Here is a 19,957-nt window from a genome sequence, read left to right as displayed (position 1 = left end):
ACTAGAAGGTAATTGAAGCTGGTAGTACGCGAAGTTGATAGCTGTCTGACAAGTTAATTAACTTGCTCGCGAGTGACCACACCCATCGCGAATGGCATAGTAGAGTTTGGAATGTTGCTGGATAGGCTGTAGAGGAAGAATTATTGTCTTATAAAGAGTTGTTTACTACCGTTGTACTTGAACAAGTTCTTGTAGCAGCTGCTACATCATGTTTTCGTGTTTGCTCCAGCTGCCATTCTTGTTACGGACGAATTTAACTGCAAAAGTGACGAATTCAATTGCAAAAGCGACGAATTCAATTGCAAACGGGACGAATTCAATTGCAAAACCGACGAATTCAATTGCAAACGGGACGAATTCAATTGCAACAGCGACGAACTCAATTGCAAACGGGACAAATTCAATTGCAAAGTCGCCGAATTCAATTGCAAAAACCTGTAATATTAGAAGAGAATGTTAAATGCAATGCTGACTCAGTCACTTTGTTATGTCTGGTTCAGTGTTTGATAATTAGTTACAGGTCTTTTAGTACCACCCCATAATAGTGTTAATGTTATGTAGTTGTTTGTCTAATGACTACAGTATTAGCTACAAAGTGTTTTAGCATATACTTACATGGTTGTAATACACAGCTACAGCTTTTTATGAAGTTATATACTACATTGTGTGTTTTGTCAGCAGAAAAAATTCTGGTCTTGTTGCTAAAGAGTGTAAAATCTAATTGGCACAAACTGTATGGTTATGACCAATTCCAGTTACAGTATTAGTTCCGGTACTTGATAAAATTTCTGTATAGTTCCAGTTCTAGTTTTAAGGAAAGCAAAAATTATATTTCTAGTTCCAGATCTAGTCTTAAGGAAAGCAATATTATTGTTCCAGTTCTAGAATTGGAACTGGAATAAAAAGAGCTGGAACTGGAATTATTTTAGTTCCAGTACCGAGAACTGGAACAACACTACACCAATGCTCCAAAATTTTGTATGAGAGTCCCTGTAACATAGACTGATTGACTATAAGCCTTATGCCAAATGACGTCACAAAATAAAATGGCTGCGGCTATTTGGGGGACTCTAATAGTTTCGCTGTACTTTGGTATTGGAGTTCTTGCTTAAGCGTCTCGTGTACCCAGCGTACAAAGGCCTTCAACGTGAGTTATGTACAAATATTGTATTGTTGTATATATATGAATGTCTGAACGTCATTTCTTTCTCGATTCAGTGAAGTAACGGTATTTTTTTAACAGGCGACTTAATGGCGTCTGAAGAGAGCTCGGAAGGGAGAGCGAATATTGCTGCAGATTTTGAAGTTTTGACGGAAGGTGATATACCAGGTGCTTCACTAGACGGGAAAAAGCCGAAACAGCTTAATATTACCCAGTTAAGGAGATGGCTGGCTTGTAGGGGAGCTCCATTAAGTGGGAAAAAGCCTCAGCTTATTGAACGGTTAGATTACTTATAGTATTCAATACTTCAACCTTGTTATGTGTACTTAGGGTGGAATGTTACATCCAGTATGGCTGGGATAAGTATATTGTAGATCCTGACAAGGGCATGAACTGTAGACGGAAACTGTCAGCCATCCACAAGCCTGATTCAGAGCCACATCATCTACTTCAGTCTTTGCCATTACCAAGTGATCCACAGTGGACAAAACAGCTACAGTGTCTGCCAACGATTACCTTTAACACTATATACGATTTTCTTGTTGATCGTAAAGTCTTATTGAAGAAGGTCGGTCATATAGAAAATGTTACGGAAAGTCAAGAGCAACTGTCAAGCAAAGAAGGTTCATGCGATAAGTCATGGTATGAATCTGTTGAGTACACACGTACCCTGGAGAAGGCTTACCGTTTTTTTAAAGATGGTCATGTTCAAGCTATCAAGTACCACCCATGGTCTAGTTAACCCAATGTGATTTGTGTGACATCTACTGTTCTACCATCTATGCGAAAAGATCGAGTCTATTGTGCTACAATTGCTATCAAAGAATCTACCTGTCGTGTTGTGACTGCATATTGTACTTGCCCTGCAGGACTTTCAGGTTGTTGTAATCATATCACATCAACTCTATATTGCCTTGAAGATTTTGTGCGTAGAGGTTTAAGAGAAGAAGAAAGAATGGGTTGCACAGAAAAGCTGCAGAAATGGAACCAGCCTCGGAAGCGTAATGTGGAACCACGCCCAACAGACGATGTAGTATTAACTAAAGCAGAATATGGGAAAGAGAAACGTTCAAAGGCACTACACGTAAACAAGTGGGATTGTCATCCAGATACAAGAAGAATAGTGGATCCTAACAAAGCACGCAGATTAAGGGAAAGTTTATCTGAAGTAGAGCAGAATAAACTTTATTCAGCAGACTTTGCTATTTGCACTGCCACTACTGTAAAGGAAAGAAAGCAGGCCCTTGAGAAGAAGTCAATGATTTCAAGCTATGGAACATCATGCTTTCTACAGATTTTAGATGAAGAGCCTGCCCCAGAAATAAGTAGAAAAGAGGAGATGAGGAAGGAGAGGCTTGCCCAAGCAGAGGAACAGAAACAGTTTTTCATGCAACAGTTGGCTGTACAGCAAACCAGTGTCCAACATGATCATGATTATGTGCTAAGTTGTGATGCTGCTCCATCAAAACAATGCATTACATGTGAAACTGTGATACAAAAACGAGCAGATGAACTCTACAACCAACATGTCTGTGTTAGTCCTAATAGTATATCTGAGATCGAAGAATCCACACGGGGCCAACACCAATCTCAGAAATGGCATCATGAACGGAGGCTTCGTCTAACTGCTTCAGTAATGAAGGAAATCTGCCATCGTCGACCCAGTACAAGTTGCACAGGATTTATTAAAAAGAAGTTATCATCCAAATCTATAGACACACCGGCAATTTCTTATGGAAGAAAAAACGAAAGCCAAGCAGTTTCCAGCTACGTAAATTATCAAAAATCTAAAGGAAAGTTTGTTCAAATTGAATCATGTGGGCTCTATGTTGACAAGGCATTCCCTTGGCTGGCAGCAAGCCCGGATGCTATTGTAACTGACTTTAGCAAGGCAAGTCATAGTAAGGGGTGTTTAGAAATCAAATGTCCTTACATGTGTGAGAGACGAACAGTCACAGATGCATGCAAGAATATCAATGGGTTTTATTTAGTTGATGTAGATGGAAGCACTGAACTATCAAAATCACACATGTACTTTTATCAGGTGCAAACTCAAATGCATGTCACTTGCCTTAACTGGTGTGATTTCTGTGTTTGGTCACCAGTAGGAGACCCTTTTGTCCAGAGGATTGAGTATGACAAAGCATTTATGGATAAAGCACTCACCAAAGCACAGAATTTTTATTTCAACAAATTTTTGCCGGCGGTTACACCTTACATGATCATTTCTCCTTGTGGTTACAGCAATTTATCTCAGAATAGCCCAACCAAAGAGATACCTCTGCACAGACAGGTTTTACCTAAGTTGGAACCTAGCACCAAATGTAATACTGACCCTTATCTGAACCTTGGCATGCATAGGACTAGTGTGAGTCATATTAAACAAGATTCCAAAAAGCAAGAATTTAATACAGAAAAGCTAGTGCCAGCAAGGAATTGTGACCAGATCCTTGGTAAATCAGTGTACCAGAAGATAATACAGCCTTCTGAATGCGATGATCTGCAGTTAGTGGCTGCTTATTCCAAGCCATCACCAGAATTCCAATCTATGAAAAGCATTTTACTGCATTTGAAACTTCGAAAACATGCAGTAAGAGGAGACGGCAATTGCCTTTATCATGCAGTTGCCCATCAAGCTGGATTGATACCATCATCCAGTAGTGGCGATGAAGCAGTGTGCAGGAACCTTAGACACTTGACTTTTTTGACCATGTTGAATTATCCCACCATTCAGTCAGAAGGCTCGTTATCACAAGTGGACTGGATGGACAAACAGCAAGCAGTACTACGAGACAATGAATGGGGTGGAGACTTAGAAATCCGACTGATGGCCATTGGCCTTAAGAAAGAAGTGATTGTAGTTACTGACTCCACTGTTGGAAATGTTTTTGCCCGAAAATACCCTTACCAACCACCACCTGTTTCTAAAATGAAAGGTGGAGTGTTTATTCCATTGACTTGTGACGAGTTGTGTGCCCAGTATGATTCTTTGCCGTGTCATAATTCATTGGTTCTTTTGTACAATGGACATAATCATTTTGATTCTACCAGACCCTTGTAATTTCATGGAATTTTCAAATTACCACACACAGACTTCAGTACATATGTAGATATAAATCACATCAAGGGGGAAATCCTAGGACTGTACATATTTAACAAACAAGGGGAGGACTAAAATTACATAGCATGGCACAAATATATATGATTTCATTGATGGAGTCCCACATGGTGGCACAAATTGGGGATTGTAAGATACGGAATTCTTTGATTCTCCCAATGGCTCTCTCTATATGTATTCGCAGCTTCGCAATTTTCTTTGTACGCATAACATCTTCGCTAGAAAACTGGCTGTTAGATGACAAAAATGGAGGTATGTTTAACTTCACTCCAAGTGGTGCTAATAAATCTTGAATATCAAATCCTTTATCAGCCATAATCTCGTCGCCTACTTCGAGTTTATCCAATAATCCACTTTGTTCTACTAGCTTTTTATCTGATATTGACCCTTCATAGGTAGGAGATACAAAGACGACAGTTTCGCTGGGAATAATTCCTATCATCACCTTAACTGTATTTTTGTTCTTATAAGACGAAAAGGTAGTAGCTTGTGTAACCAAAGAAGAAGGGCGTTCAATGCCGAATTCTGTACAATCAATCACAAGTCTCGTGTTCGGGTATTGCTCCTTAAAAGCTACCGGCATATACTTTTGTACTATGTGCCATGGTGGAAAACGTTCCAAACCCTTTAAACTGTGATACAGCAAGTTGATCCATGTTGCAATGATTCTGGACACACATGACTGTGACAAGCCAAACCTGTTGGCTAGGTCTAGCTCAGGGTCGTTAAGCCGAAGTCTTACTAGTGTAAGGAATAATTGCTCAAATAAGGGCAGTTTGTAATCCCTTCCAGTCTTTACATCATTATAGCTCTCCTTTGATTCTCCACCTCGCCACTGTCTCATAACTTTTGCATCGGATTCCAAAATGATGTTGTAAAAAGTTAAAAGAGTATTATAGTCTGGGAAGCCAGTATAAAATGAAACTAAGCCATCGTCTTCCTTGATGTTTGCAAACCGGAATAATGATTTCTCATACTTAGCTTGTGTTTTAGCTAGCTGTTCTGACAACTCTGCCACTTGAGCTTTCAAATAATCAACTGAACTGTAATCAATATCTTCTGTATCAATTTCACAGAACTCACTTAAAGATGGTCCAGAACTAACACTGTCCTCCTCAGAAAAAGATGAATCACTTTCTAATACCAAAGCTGCTCTTTGAGATGTGGTGGTTGTGCGCTTTTTGATACTGCAGCTGGGCCAAGAAAATAGTGAAGGAACCGCCGTCTTTGTCAGCATACGCCTAGCTGCTTGCGGATCCTCTCCACCACAAAGATAATCCTCTGGTTTAAAATGCTCAGAACATACTTTAGTGTATTCATTGATCACAAAGTCTGGCCCAGGGTCTCGTCGTATCTTAACAATCCATTCTTTAGCCCTTTCTTTGTCTGTAGACAAATTTGGAAACGAATGAAAAGAGACTCTAGCACTACTAAGTTGCCTTCGTCCGGCTGATCCACCAGATGCGTTACGACACGAGGGAACACAGCAATATTGACCCTTCCACACCTCATCACGGCATCTCTTGCTCGTGGTACTTATATCACCATTTTTATCAGTTTCTGATGTATCGCGTTCAGCAAAAAGTTTAGCAATGTTCACACTCTCTGACTCTCCTGACGCCATCTCGGACGCTTATCACTGACCTGTTTTAAGAAACCAGCATTACTTCACTGAATCGAGAAAGAAATACTGTTCAGACATTCATATATATATACCACAATACAATATTTGTACATAACTCACGTTGAAGGCCTTTGTACGCTGGGTACACGAGACGCTTAAGCAAGAACTTCAATACCAAAGTACAGCGAAACTATTAGAGTCCCCCAAATAGCCGCAGCCATTTTATTTTGTGACGTCATTTGGCATAAGGCTTATTAATATTGTTGTAATAATATATTCATATTGTATGCTGTGCTATTTTTAGAATAATAGACTATCGCACACGTGCAGTTATACCACATGGTGTCAGAAGTGGCTAGTCATGTCTACTACTACCATTGTAACGAACCTCCAACTACAGCCTCCAATGGCATTTTGCTTCAAGGATACTGAGGAATGGCCGCGATGGAAGTGGTGATTTGAGCAGTTTCGACTAGCGTCGGGTTTGAAAGAACAAGGAGAAGAACAAGAGCACCCTCCTGTACTGCCTTGGCGAAGACGCAGAAGAGATTCTAGACACAACTTGAATATCTGAAGAAGACAGGAAGAGCTATACTAAGGTCATTGGAGAGTTCGATAATTATTTCAAGGTGCGCAAGAACATTATTTTTGAACGCGCTCGGTTTAACAGACAAAACCAACTCACATGTGAATCTGCCGAACAGTTTATTACCGAAGTGCACAGGCTTGCTGATCGTTGTGAGTTCAAAGGTATGAAGGGCGGACTAATTCGAGACCGCCTTGTGGTAGGAATATTAGACCAAGCCCTTTCAGAAAGACTCCAAATGGAACCGGACCTGACTCTAGACAAGGCGAAACAGATGATCCGTCAATGCGAAGCTGTCAAGGCACAACAAGAAATTCTGAAAGGCAAAGAGAAGGAGGAAATCTCATTACATGCAGTTGACAAGTATGCTCCAAGGAGGAAACTACCAGCAATACCACCACAAACTAAGCTACCAAAACATAAGCCACCAGTACTCCAAACTTGCAGGCGATGTGGAAAAGGCTCCCATCCTCGCCAAGAGTATCCAGCAAGAGAGGTGATTTGTTTTCGCTGCAACAGAAGAGGTCATTTTGGAAACCAATGCCTCTCAAGTACAGTGGTCAATACCAAGAGACCTAAATGAACTTACTATGGACTATACTAGAGATCACCAAGACGCTAATAGCTCATACCTGGATACAGTCAGGGGTGAACAAAACCAGATCTGGGAAGTGGAAGTCACAGTCAACAACAGAACAGTGCCTTTCAAAGTTGATACAGGTGCGGAAGTCACTGCAATATCTGAACCAACCTGGATCTCTTTGGGAATAACCTCCCCCCTGGCAAAAACAAATACATTGCTTTTCAGTTCGGATCAGACTCCGCTGGAAGTCATAGGGACGACCTCCCTTTCCCTAACTTACCATCATGAATCCTGTTCACAAACTGTATATGTCATCAAAGGATTAAGAAACAACCTTCGTGGACTGCCAGCTATCAGAGAACTTAAATTTTTGACAAATGTATGTACAGTTGAAAAACCTATTATGTCTCAGTATCCTGCTTTATTTAAGGGACTCGGAACGTTTGCACAAGAGTATGAGATTTAGCTAAAGCCAAATAGCCAACGATTTGTGCAGGCTCCTAGGAATGTCCCCATACCTTTAAGGTTGAAGGTAAAAGAGGAACTACAATGTATGGAGAATCTAGGAGTTATATCTCCAGTAGAGGAACCAACATCCTGGTGTGCTGCTATGGTGGTTGTTCCAAAGGAGTCAGGAGCTGTTCGCATTTATGTTGACCTAAAACTGCTTAATGAGAGTGTTTTATGAGAAGTGCACCCCATGCCAAAGGTGGATACTACTTTAGCACAATTAGTGGGGGCCAAAGTTTTCAGCAAATTGGATGCCAACAGTGGGTTTTGGCAAATCCCATTGGCGAAACAATCTAGATTACTGACTACTTTCATCACTCCATATGGCTGGTTTTGTTTTAACAAGCTTCCGTTTGGCATTTCCAGTGCACCAGAAATATTCCAATGCTGTATGAATGATCTTTTGTCTAGACTTCCTGGAGTGCTGTACCATGTTGATGACATTCTGATTTATGGCAAAGATGCAGCAGAACATGAATCAAGGTTACATGCTACCCTTGAAAGGATTCAAGCAGCAGGAGTTACACTGAATGAAAGTAAATGTCAGTTTTACCAGTCCCATGTTAATTTCTTAGGTCACGTCATAGATGAAAGTGGAATCTCACCTGATCCAAGAAAAACAGTGGCAATAGAGAAAATGAGCTCCCCAACATCAGTCACAGAGTTAAGGAGGTTCATGGGAATGGTGAATCAAATGAGTAAATTCTCACCGAATATAACCCACCTATCCCAGGCGGGCAAGATGGTGTTCAAAAATTGAAAAGGAAGGTGTAGGAATGAATTAGGCCACATTTCGGGCCATTGAGGTCTCAAAATTGGCTAAAATGAAAGGAAATTCACAGCAGAGGTACTTATTCAACACCACAGAGCTGTACCGCCACATACAGTCATCCCCAGGCTGACCAGAGCTCCATTAAGGCCCCACACCACACATACAGATTGCCACTGGGCTTGCGAAAAGCAGCCAGCAAAACCAGACCACTCAAGTCTAGCTGATTTTGATTGTGGAATTAGATAGTTTATTCATGTAGCTTTGTGTCCTGGGTGAAAATCGAATCTGCTGACATGGGTGATAAGACCGGTTTTGTCAGACTGGGTCACATTTATCAACAGTTTAAAAAGCAAACTGGAATCTCTAGATCGGTACAATAGTACTGTATAGTAGGGACGACAAAGATGTGGGCATGGCCTGTGATAAAAACCTGCCTCAATTTCCTGTTATGAAAACATGACAGTATTGGTTGGGTAAATCTGGCTTGAAAATGCCTTCAGATCAGCTCAAAACGTTTTTGTCAAGTTGCAGTGGAGGGGTAAGTTGCTACAGAACTTTTTTTTTTTTAATTATTCAACAGAATTTTCTATGGCCTGCCTGATGTCTTCAGTCAAGCATAGTGAGCACAGTGGAAGAGTGGTTGCAGCTTCTTTCACAGAAACACTTCAATTCACTTAAGAAGAAACCTTTGGTTTATTGAGAGCCATACAATACATCACTATTGTCTTATTTTTATCCTTTAATTATATTATAGCGGCCGTAGCACAGTACAGCTTTGATCTCTGGGCATGCACATTCACAATGTTATTGCACCAACATATTGGACACATGTCTCGGTCCCAGGCGGGCAGCAGTGAGTTGTGCTCTATTATAGATGGGATCGGGCTGCTTGTATAATGGTATGCACAAAGTGAATGTATGTATGAAAGTAGACTACTGTTGTAAGTGAATTAGTCTGGTGGCTATGCCAGATTTTGGTGCTTCATGTGCATATATCCGTAGTAGGCCAGTGCATCTAGAATGTAAGTGGGCAGCCCTTGTGTATAATTGGATTGTTTGCTGCAAATCATGACCTCACTCATGAATATGATTGCATATTTGAGACATTGTCCCTACTCTAGATTTTTTAATTTTTCTTATACTTCAGGTAGAATTTCTAACAGGGGCTTTCCAGTGGTAGTAGGGCTCAGATACAGGAGTCTGGGGTGTAGCTCCCAGATACTGGCAAGGTTTTAATTTCATAATGCTTGAAATTTAATAAAGCTTAATGTTTAAAGCTACTATACACATTAGTTTTGGTCTATTGATCCTTGATCTCGTGCCATCACTTTCTGAGGTTTCTTGGAACTTCTGCAATGCAGAAATACAATGATACCTTGACTATAGCTTATCAGTTTTACCAGAATCTTAGAAAGGTTGCAATACTTACAGTACTTACATTCTACGTAGCTACATGTGGTAAATATGCAATTCATTCACACTAATGTCTTCCATATTCTATATAGATAATTTTGTAGGAAACTTAAAAACACTAGGTAAAATATAATGGGACTTAAAGCCTTCTTCCAATAAATTTACTGATGGAAGCCATTGTAGCTACTAACTGAACCTATAAAATAAATTGCAGCCAGGCTACAATAGCTAGTGCTAGCTAACCAATATTTATGTAATTGGATGCCTAGAATAGATTATAGATAGGTCAATCTATCTACTAAATTCTTAACTTATTTAGCTAGTTTTACGATAGCTATAGTTCACTAGGCTAGCAACAATTTTTTACAATTACTGTAGATTCCCTAAAAATTTGGCAGAAATAAATTAATTCTGTTCGTGTCTGGCCGAACAATTAGGAATCTTTTGAATACAATCACTCAGATGCAATATTAAGGATTCCAACTAATAAACCAATTCAATACAAATCTGGGTAAAGCCACAATTAATAATATTATTAGTTAGGGTGCTAAGACCTTTTTTGTGCACTTTTGGATAAAAGCACGAAACTTGCCACATAGTTTGTATGTATCATAAAGGTTATTTTTGATAGGGAGCCACCTCAGATTTGACCTTTGGCGACCTTTACACCCAATTTAATGCTTTAAAATGGTCAGTTTTTCATCTGTCTCACCTACAAATGGTTAAAAATTCACAAACTTGGTGTCAAATTAATTCTCTTGCTCTGAAGAGCACACTAACATTTAAAGGAAGTCCATAGCTTTTACTATTCCTAAGTTAAAGCCATTTATAAGAGCAAAAAGTAGTCCTGTTTTCTCCCGCCCACACACATGCTATATGGTACTTACACTTTGCAAATACACTTGTTATAGAACCATTTATAACATTTGTATAGCACAATTATAACAAAGTTATGCCACAGTTATATGATTGTATATAACAAGGAATATAACTGACTATAACAGAGTATTGATCTAATATAAGACAGTACCTATAACATAAGACTATCTAATCCAAAACAGCCAAGCTGTAAAAAAAGTGTGTGGCCCTCAGAAAGGCTATGGTGAAAAAAGATGTGAAATCCAAGGTGGCGGCCAAGAAATGGCTGTGATGGTAGGTTAATGGTAAAAATTTTAATAATGACAATTCAGGTAAATTTTGTGAAGCGGCACAAAAATTCACCTGAATTGTCGTTATTAAATTTTTTACCATTAACCTACCATCACAGCCATTTCTTGGCCGCCACCTTGGATTTCACATCTTTCTTCACCATAGCCTTTCTGAGGGCCGCACACTTTTTTTACAGCTTGGCTGTTTTGGATTAGATTTCATTTCTTTTTGTATTTGTATACCCCAAAGCCGGCCTATGGCCAGCTTTGGGACTTTTTTAACCTATGTTTTTTTTCTTTACTACAGGAAGAAGAAAAGATGAAGTAGATGTACTTTAAATATTTTATCAGTAAATGTACAAATTATACATATAATACATATGGGACCGGATTTGCGAAAAGGGGCCTTCCACACACATCCAATTTGCCAACTTTGACAATTGATAACTTCAGATTGGAAAGAGCTATTGCCTTGAAATTTGGGCAGTGGTGATTTCTTTGCAGCTGAACTCTCCACATGATGATTTCTTTGTAGCTGAACTCTCTACAAGGTAATTTTTTTCTAGCTGATCTCTCTACAGGGAGATTTGTTTGTAGCTGAACTATCTACAAGGTAACTTCTTCTAGCTGATCTCTCCACAGGGTGATTTGTTCGTAGCTGAATTCTGTGCAGGTGATTTGTTTGCAACTGAGCTCTTTACAAAATGGTTTCTTTGTAGCTGAACTCTCTACAAAGTAACTTCTTCTAACTGATCTTTCTACAGGGTGATTTGTTTGTAGCTGAATTATCTACAATGTAATTTCCTCTAGCTGATCTCTCTACAGGGTGATTTGTTTGTAGCTGAATTCTGTACAGGTGATTTGTTTGCAGCTGAGCTCTATACAGAATGGTTTCTTTGTAGCTGAACTCTCTACAAAGTAACTTCTTCTAACTGATCTTTCTACAGGGTGATTTGTTTGTAGCTGAACTATCTACAAGGTAATTTCTTCTAGCTGATCTCTCTACAGGGTGATTTGTTTGTAGCTGAATTCTGTACAGGTGATTTGTTTGCAGCTGAGCTCTCTACAGAATGGTTTCTTTGTAGCTGAACTCTCTAAAAGGTAATTTCTTCTAACTGATCTTTCTACAGGGCAATTTGTTTGTGGCAGAATTTTATACAGGGTGATTTCTTTGCAGCTGAACTCTCTACATGGTGGTTTCTTTGTAGCTGAACTCTCTACAAAGTAATTTCTTTTAGCTGATCTCTCTACAGGGTGATTTGTTTGTAGCTGAATTCTGTACAGGTGATTTGTTTGCAGCTGAGCTCTTTACAGAATAGTTTCTTTGTAGCTGAACTCTCTACAAGGTAACTTTTCTAGCTGATGTCTCTACAAGGTGGCTAGTTTGTAGCTGAACTTTCTACATGGTAGTTTCTTTGTAACTGAACTTTCTACAAGGTGACCTCTTCTAGCTGATTTTTCAATAGGGTGATTTGTTTGTAGCTTCACTCTCTACAAGGTAACTTCTTCTAGGTGATCTCTCTACAGGGAGATTTGTTTGTAGCTGAACTCTCTACAGGTGATTTGTTTGAAGCTGAACTTTCTAAATGATGGTTTCTTTGTAGCTGAACTCTCTACAAGTTAACTTCTTCTAGCTGATCTCTCTACAGGGTGATTTGTTTGTAGCTGAATTCTGTACAGGTGATTTGTTTGCAGCTGAGCTCTTTACAGAATGGTTTCTTTGTAGCTGAACTCTCTACAAGGTAACTTTTCTAGCTGATGTCTCTACAAGGTGGCTAGATTGTAGCTGAACTCTCTACATGGTGGTTTCTTTGTAACTGAACTTTCTACAAGGTGACTTCTTCTAGCTGATTTTTCAATAGGGTGATTTGTTTGTAGCTTCACTCTCTACAAGGTAACTTCTTCTAGCTGATCTCTCTACAGGGAGATTTGTTTGTAGCTGAACTCTCTACAGGTGATTTGTTTGAAGCTGAACTTTCTAAATGATGGTTTCTTTGTAGCTGAACTCTCTACAAGTTAACTTCTTCTAGCTGATCTCTCTACAGGGTGATTTGTTTGCAGCTGAACTCTTTACAGAATGGTTTCTTTGTAACTGAACTTTCTACAAGGTGACTTCTTCTAGCTGATTTTTCAATAGGGTGATTTGTTTGTAGCTTCACTCTCTACAACGTAATTTCTTCTAGCTGATCTCTCTACAGGGAGATTTGTTTGTAGCTGAATTCTGTACAGGTGATTTGTTTGCAGCTGAGCTCTTTACAGAATGGTTTCTTTGTAGCTGAACTCTCTAAAAGGTAACTTCTTCTAACTGATCTTTCTACAGGGCAATTTGTTTGTGGCAGAATTTTCTACAGGGTTATTTCTTTGCAGCTGAACTCTCTACATGGTGGTTTCTTTGTAGCTGAACTCTCTACAAGGTAACTTCTTCTAGCTGATCTCTCTACAGGGTGATTTGTTTGTAGCTGAACGATCTACAAGGTAACTTCTTCTAGCTGATCTCTCTACAGTGTGGTTTCTTTGTAGCTGAACTCTCTAAAAGGTAACTTCATCTAACTGATCTTTCTACAGGGCAATTTGTTTGTGGCTGTATTTTCTACAGGGTGATTTCTTTGCAGCTGAACTCTCTACATGGTGGTTTCTTTGTAGTTGAACTCTCTACAAGGTAACTTCTTCTAGCTGATCTCTCTACATGGTGATTTGTTTGTAGCTGAATTCTATATAGGTGATTTGTTTGCAGCTGAGCTCTTTAAATAATGGTTTCTTTATAGCTGAACTCTCTCAAGGTAACTTCTTCTAGCTGATGTCTTTACAGGGTCACTAGTTTGTAGCTGAATTCTCTACGTGGTGGTTTCTTTGTAACTGAACTCTCTACAAGGTAACTTTTTCTAGCTCATCTTTCTACAGGGTGATTTATTTGTAGCTGAATTCTTTACAGGTGATTTGTTTGCAGCTGAGCTCTTTAAAGAATGGTTTCTTTGTAGCTGAACTATCTACAAGGTAACTTCTTCTAGCTGATGTCTCTACAAGGTCACTAGTTTGTAGCTGAGCTCTCTACATGGTGTTTTTTTTTGTAACTGAACTCTGTACAAGGTGACCTCTTCTAGCTGATCTTTCTACAGGGTGATTTGTTTGAAGCTGAACTCTCTACAAGGTAACTTCTTCTAGCTGATCTCTCTACAGGGAGATTTGTTTGTAGCTGAACTCTCTACATGATGGTTTCTTTGTAGCTGAACTCTCTACAAGGTAACTTCTTCTAGCTAATCTCACTACAGGGAGATTTGTTTGTAGCTGATCTTTCTACAGGGTGATTTGTTTGAAGCTGAACTCTCTACAAGGTAACTTCTTCTAGCTGATCTCTCTACAGGGAGATTTGTTTGTAGCTGAACTCTCTACATGATGGTTTCTTTGTAGCTGAACTATCAACAAGGTAACTTCTTCTAGCTGATCTCTCTACAGGGTGAATTGTTTGTGGCTGATCTCTCTACAGGGTGACTTGTTTGTAGCTGATCTCTATACAGGTTACTTGTTTCTAGCTGATCTCTTGAATTCTCTTCGGGTGACTGCTCTATTAGGATGACTGCTCTATTAGAGTATCTCGATCTCGCACTTGCTACACTAAGTTGGATTTCGTGTTATAACTCCGTGGTATTAAGTCTGATTCTTCTACACCATTGAAGAGCCTTTCTAAGATGATAACTCCATCTGTACAGCGATTTTCAAAGCATTACCCCAAGCGGTTTATCTGGTAGGCGTGGCAAGCAGTCGTTTTTTATTAGCTAATCTCGATTGCGTAATTGTTACACACTGTTGGTTTTTTCGTTGTATCTTCCTGGTTTTTAGCTCGATTTCTTTCAAACCACAAAAGGTTTGAGGTTCAATAGTTAACCTATTCACCCACCGATTTTCAGCTTCTTCCCATACGCGGTTTACCCTGTAGGCGTAACAACATATTGGTGTTATTTTTCGTGAATAATCGCTCATAACTCTTTGCCTGAGTATCGTATTCCAGCCAAAGTTGGCACCGAGATGCGCCTTTATATCCCCCTTCTGTGTGCCAACTTTCAAGGCAATCGGATATGGCGTGCGAGTTTTATAGCAGTTTTTGTAAGTGTGCGACAAGAAAAAGAAAAAAACCCCGAAGAAACTGAGCCAATTTTTGAAGTCGCATATCTCGGGAACGCGCGAAGCGATTTCGCTCAAATTTGGAATGTGGAGTGCTGCAGTTGGGGGGCATGTCCACAGCAAAAATCGTCTTGTTTCATCAAGGAAGCACAGAGCTACGGAGGTGCGAAAATTGCGTTTTCTTTCTTCCTGCCAATATACTCACGGGTGTTACGCGCCGGCTTCTTGGGCCGCACGACACACTACCGTGTGTCTTGATCACTGTTATAAGAACTGAAGTATAACTACTACTACCTTATAACTATTATAAGACTGTTAACACTTCTGATTAATATTAATCTAATCCAAAACAGCCAAGCTGTAAAAAGTGTGCGGCCCTCAGAAAGGCTATGGTTAAAAAAGACGTGAAATCCAAGGTGGCGGCCAAGAAATGGCTGTGATGGTAGGTTAATGGTAAAAATTTTAATAACGACAATTCAGGTAAATTTTGTGAAGCGGCACAAAAATTCACCTGAATTGTCGTTATTAAAATTTTTACCATTAACCTACCATCACAGCCATTTCTTGGCCGCCACCTTGGATTTCACATCTTTTTTCACCATAGCCTTTCTGAGGGCCGCACACTTTTTTTACAGCTTGGCTGTTTTGGATTAGATTTCTTTTTGTATTTGTATACCCCCAAAGCCAGCCTATGGCCAGCGTTGGGACTTTTTAAACCTATGTTTTTTTTCTTTACTACAGGAAGAAGAAAACATGAAGTAGATGTACGTACTTTAAATATTTTATCAGTAGATGTACAATTATATATATAATACATATGTGACCGGATTTGCGAAAAGGGGCCTTCCACACATCCAATTTGCCAACTTTGACAATTGATAACTTCAGATTGGAAAGAGCTATTGCCTTGAAATTTGGGCAGTGGTGATTTCTTTGCAGCTGAACTCTCTACATGATTTCTTTGTAGCTGAACTCTCTACAAGGTAGCTGATCTCTTTACAGGGAGATTTGTTTGTAGCTGAACTCTCTACAAGGTAACTTCTTCTAGCTGATCTCTCTACAGGGTGATTTGTTCATAGCTGAATTCTGCACAGGTGATTTGTTTGCAGCTGAGCTCTTTACAAAATGGTTTCTTTGTAGCTGAACTCTCTACAAAGTAACTTCTTCTAACTGATCTTTCTACAGGGTGATTTGTTTGTAGCTGAACTATCTACAAGGTAATTTCTTCTAGCTGATCTCTCTACAGGGTGATTTGTTTGTAGCTGAATTCTATACAGGTGATTTGTTTGCAGCTGAGCTCTTTACAGAATGGTTTCTTTGTAGCTGAACTCTCTACAAGGTAACTTTTCTAGCTGATGTCTCTACAAGGTGGCTAGTTTGTAGCTGAACTCTCTACATGGTGGTTTCTTTGTAACTGAACTTTCTACAAGGTGACTTCTTCTAGCTGATCTTTCAATAGGGTGATTTGTTTGTAGCTTCACTCTCTACAAGGTAACTTCTTCTAGCTGACCTCTCTACAGGGAGATTTGTTTGTAGCTGAACTCTCTACAGGTGATTTGTTTGTAGCTGAATTCTGTACAGGTGATTTGTTTGCAGCTGATCTCTTTACAGAATGGTTTCTTTGTAGCTGAACTCTCTAAAAGGTAACTTCTTCAAACTGATCTTTCTACAGGGTGATTTGTTTGTAGCTGAACTATCTACAAGGTAATATCTTCTAGCTGATCTCTGTACAGGGTGATTTGTTTGAAGCTGAATTCTGTACAGGTGATTTGTTTGCAGCTGAGCTCTTTACAGAATGGTTTCTTTGTAGCTGAACTCTCTACAAGGTAATTTCTTCTAGCTGATCTCTCTACAGGGAGATTTGTTTGTAGCTGAACTCTCTACAAGGTAACTTTTCTAGCTGATGTCTCTACAAGGTGGCTAGTTTGTAGCTGAACTCTCTACATGGTGGTTTCTTTGTAACTGAACTTTCTACAAGGTGACTTCTTCAATCTGATCTTTCAATAGGATGATTTGTTTGTAGCTTCACTCTCTACAAGGTAACTTCTTCTATCTGATCTCTCTACAGGGAGATTTGTTTGAAGCTGAACTTTCTAAATGATGGTTTCTTTGTAGCTGAACTCTCTACAAGGTAATGTCTTCTAGCTGATCTCTCTACAGGGAGATTTGTTTGTAGCTGAACTATCTACAAGGTAACTTCTTCTAGCTGATCTCTCTACAGGGAGATTTGCTTGTAGCTGAACTCTCTACAGGTGATTTGTTTGAAGCTGAACTTTCTAAATGATGGTTTCTTTGTAGCTGAACTCTCTACAAGGTAATTTCTTCTAGCTGATCTCTCTACAGGGAGATTTGTTTGTAGCTGAACTATCTACAAGGTAACGTCTTCTAGCTGATCTCTCTACAGGATGATTTGTTTGTAGCTGAATTCTGTATAGGTGATTTGTTTGCAGCTGAGCTCTTTACAGAATGTTTTCTTTGTAGCTGAACTCTCTAAAAGGTAACTTCTTATAACTGATCTTTCTACAGGGCAATTTGTTTCTGGCAGAATTTTCTACAGGGTGATTTCTTTGCAGCTGAAGTTTCTACATGGTGGTTTCTTTGTAGCTGAACTCTCTACAAGGTAATTTCTTCTAGCTGATCTCTCTACAGGGAGATCTGTTTGTAGCTGAACTATCTACAAGGTAACTTCTTCTAACTGATCTTTCTACAGGGCAATTTGCTTGTGGCAGAATTTTATAAAGGGTGATTTCTATGCAGCTGAACTCTCTGCATGGTGGTTTCTTTGTAGCTGAACTCTCTACAAAGTAATTTCTTCTAGCTGATCTCTCTACAGAGTGATTTGTTTGCAGCTGAGCTGTTAACAGAATGGTTTCTTTGTAGCTGAACTCTCTACAAGGTAACTTCTTCTAACTGATCTTTCTACAGGGCAATTTGTTTGTGGCAGAAATTTTATTCAGGGTGATTTCTTTGCAGCTGAACTCTCTACTTGGTGGTTTCTTTGTAGCTGAACTATGTACAAGGTAATTTCTTCTAGCTGACCTCTCTACAGGGTGATTTGTTTGTAGCTGAATTCTGTACAGGTGATTTGTTTGCAGCTGAGCTCTTTACAAAATGGTTTCTTTGTAGCTGAACTCTCTACAAGGTAACTTCTTCTAGCTGATGTCTCTACAAAGTCACTAATTTGTAGCTGAGCTCTCTACATGGTGGTTTCTTTGTAACTGAACTCTCTACAAGGTGACCTCTTCTAGCTGATCTTTCTACAGGGTGATTTGTTTGAAGCTGAACTCTCTACAAGGTAACTTCTTCTAGCTGATCTCTCTACAGGGAGATTTGTTTGTAGCTGAACTCTCTACATGATGGTTTCTTTGTAGCTGAACTCTCTACAAGGTAACTTCTTCTAGCTAATCTCTCTACAGGGAGATTTGTTTGTAGCTGAACTCTCTACATGATGGTTTCTTTGTAGCTGAACTCTCTGCAAGGTAACTTCTTCTATTGATCTCTCCACAGGGCGATTTGTTTGTAGCTGAACTCTCTACATGGTGGTTTCTTTGTAGCTGAATTCTACAAGGTGATTTTTTCTAGCTGAACTATCCCTTTCCATAGTTGCATGAACTCCCTACAAGGTAACTTCTTCTAGCTGATCTCTCTACAGGGTGATTTGTGTGTAGCTGATCTCTATACAGGTTTCTTGTTTCTAGCTGATCTCTTGAATTCTCTTCAGGGTGACTGCTCTATTAGGATGACTGCTCTATTAGAGTATCTCGATCTCGCACTTGCTGCACCAAGTTGGATTTCGTGTTATAATTCCGTGGCTTTAAGTCTGATTCTTCTACACCATTGATGAACCTTTCTAAGATGATTACTCCATCTGTACAACGATTTTCAAAGCATTACCCCAAGCGGTTTATCTGGTAGGCGTGGCAAGTAGTCGTTTTTTTATTAGCCAATCTCGATTGCGTAATTGTTACACACTGTTGGTTTTTTCGTTGTATCTTCCTGGTTTTTAGCTCGATTTCTTTCAAACCACAAAAGGTTTGAGGTTCAATAGTTAACCTATTCACCCACCGATTTTCAGCTTCTTCCCATACGAGGTTTACCCTGTAGGCGTGACAACATATTGGTGTTATTTTTCGTGAATAATCGCTCATAACTCTTTGCCTGTTTATCGTATTCCAGCCAAAGTTGGTACCGAGATGCGCCTTTATACCCCCCTTCTGTGTGCCAAATTTCAAGGCAATCGGATATGGCGTTCGCGTTTTATAGCAGTTTTTGGAAGTGTGCGACAAGAAAAAGAAAAATAAGAAGAAAAAAAAACGAAGAAACTGAGCCAATTTTTGAAGTCGCATATCTCGGGAACGCGCGAAGCGATTTCGCTCAAATTTGGAATGTGGAGTGCTGCAGTTGGAGGGAATGTCCACAGCAAAAATCGTCTTGTTTCATCAAGGATGTACAGAGCTACGGAGGTGTGAAAATTGCGTTTTCTTTCTTCCTGTCAATATACTCACGGGTGTACGCGCCGGCTTCTTGGGCCGCACGACACACTACCGTGTGTCTTGATTTAATGAAAACAAACAAAAAAAAAATCATAACCATGACATTATCATTGTAAATATAATTTAAGTTTAGTCAGCATCACTTGACAAATCTGCATCAGAAGACACATCACCATCATCATCCATGGGTATTTGATTATAACCATGCTGTACTGATTCCTCAACTGGATGTATCTGTGCAACCTGTGACTTGATCATCCATGGCTTGCAATTGGGTGGAGGGTTCTTTTCAATTATAGTCCCTTCTTGTCTCTGAAATCTTGCATGAACATTCCTTCCTTTGGCTGCCACACGTTTATCCAGTTTCAATAGATAATTATGGAACTTTTCAGAGCGATATGATGGCGAATGACGCACATACACGTCATC

The 19,957-nt window shown here is 39.5% G+C and overlaps 2 protein-coding genes across 2 annotated transcripts; one reads left to right on the top strand and one right to left on the bottom strand.

Moving 5' to 3' along the window:
• Window positions 1–1,035: 1,035 nt before the first annotated feature.
• On the top strand, window positions 1,036–1,904 carry LOC136241776 (uncharacterized). The gene is made up of 3 exons (XM_066033089.1): window positions 1,036–1,147; window positions 1,244–1,442; window positions 1,493–1,904. The coding sequence occupies exons 2-3, from the start codon at window positions 1,252–1,254 to the stop codon at window positions 1,902–1,904; spliced, it is 603 nt and encodes a 200-aa protein (XP_065889161.1). The 5' UTR covers window positions 1,036–1,147; window positions 1,244–1,251.
• Window positions 1,905–4,314: 2,410 nt separating this feature from the next.
• LOC136241767 (uncharacterized) lies at window positions 4,315–6,160 on the bottom strand. The gene is made up of 2 exons (XM_066033077.1): window positions 6,025–6,160; window positions 4,315–5,924 (listed from the first exon to the last, which is right to left on the bottom strand). Exon 2 carries the CDS (start codon window positions 5,902–5,904, stop codon window positions 4,315–4,317), a length of 1,590 nt encoding a protein of 529 aa, XP_065889149.1. The 5' UTR covers window positions 5,905–5,924; window positions 6,025–6,160.
• Window positions 6,161–19,957: the final 13,797 nt, after the last annotated feature.

The sequence above is a fragment of the Dysidea avara genome, chromosome 1 (assembly GCF_963678975.1).
Source record: "Dysidea avara chromosome 1, odDysAvar1.4, whole genome shotgun sequence".
Taxonomy (NCBI): domain Eukaryota; kingdom Metazoa; phylum Porifera; class Demospongiae; order Dictyoceratida; family Dysideidae; genus Dysidea; species Dysidea avara.
Note: the sequence above shows the minus strand (reverse complement) of the source record. Positions and strands in the feature narration are given on the sequence as shown.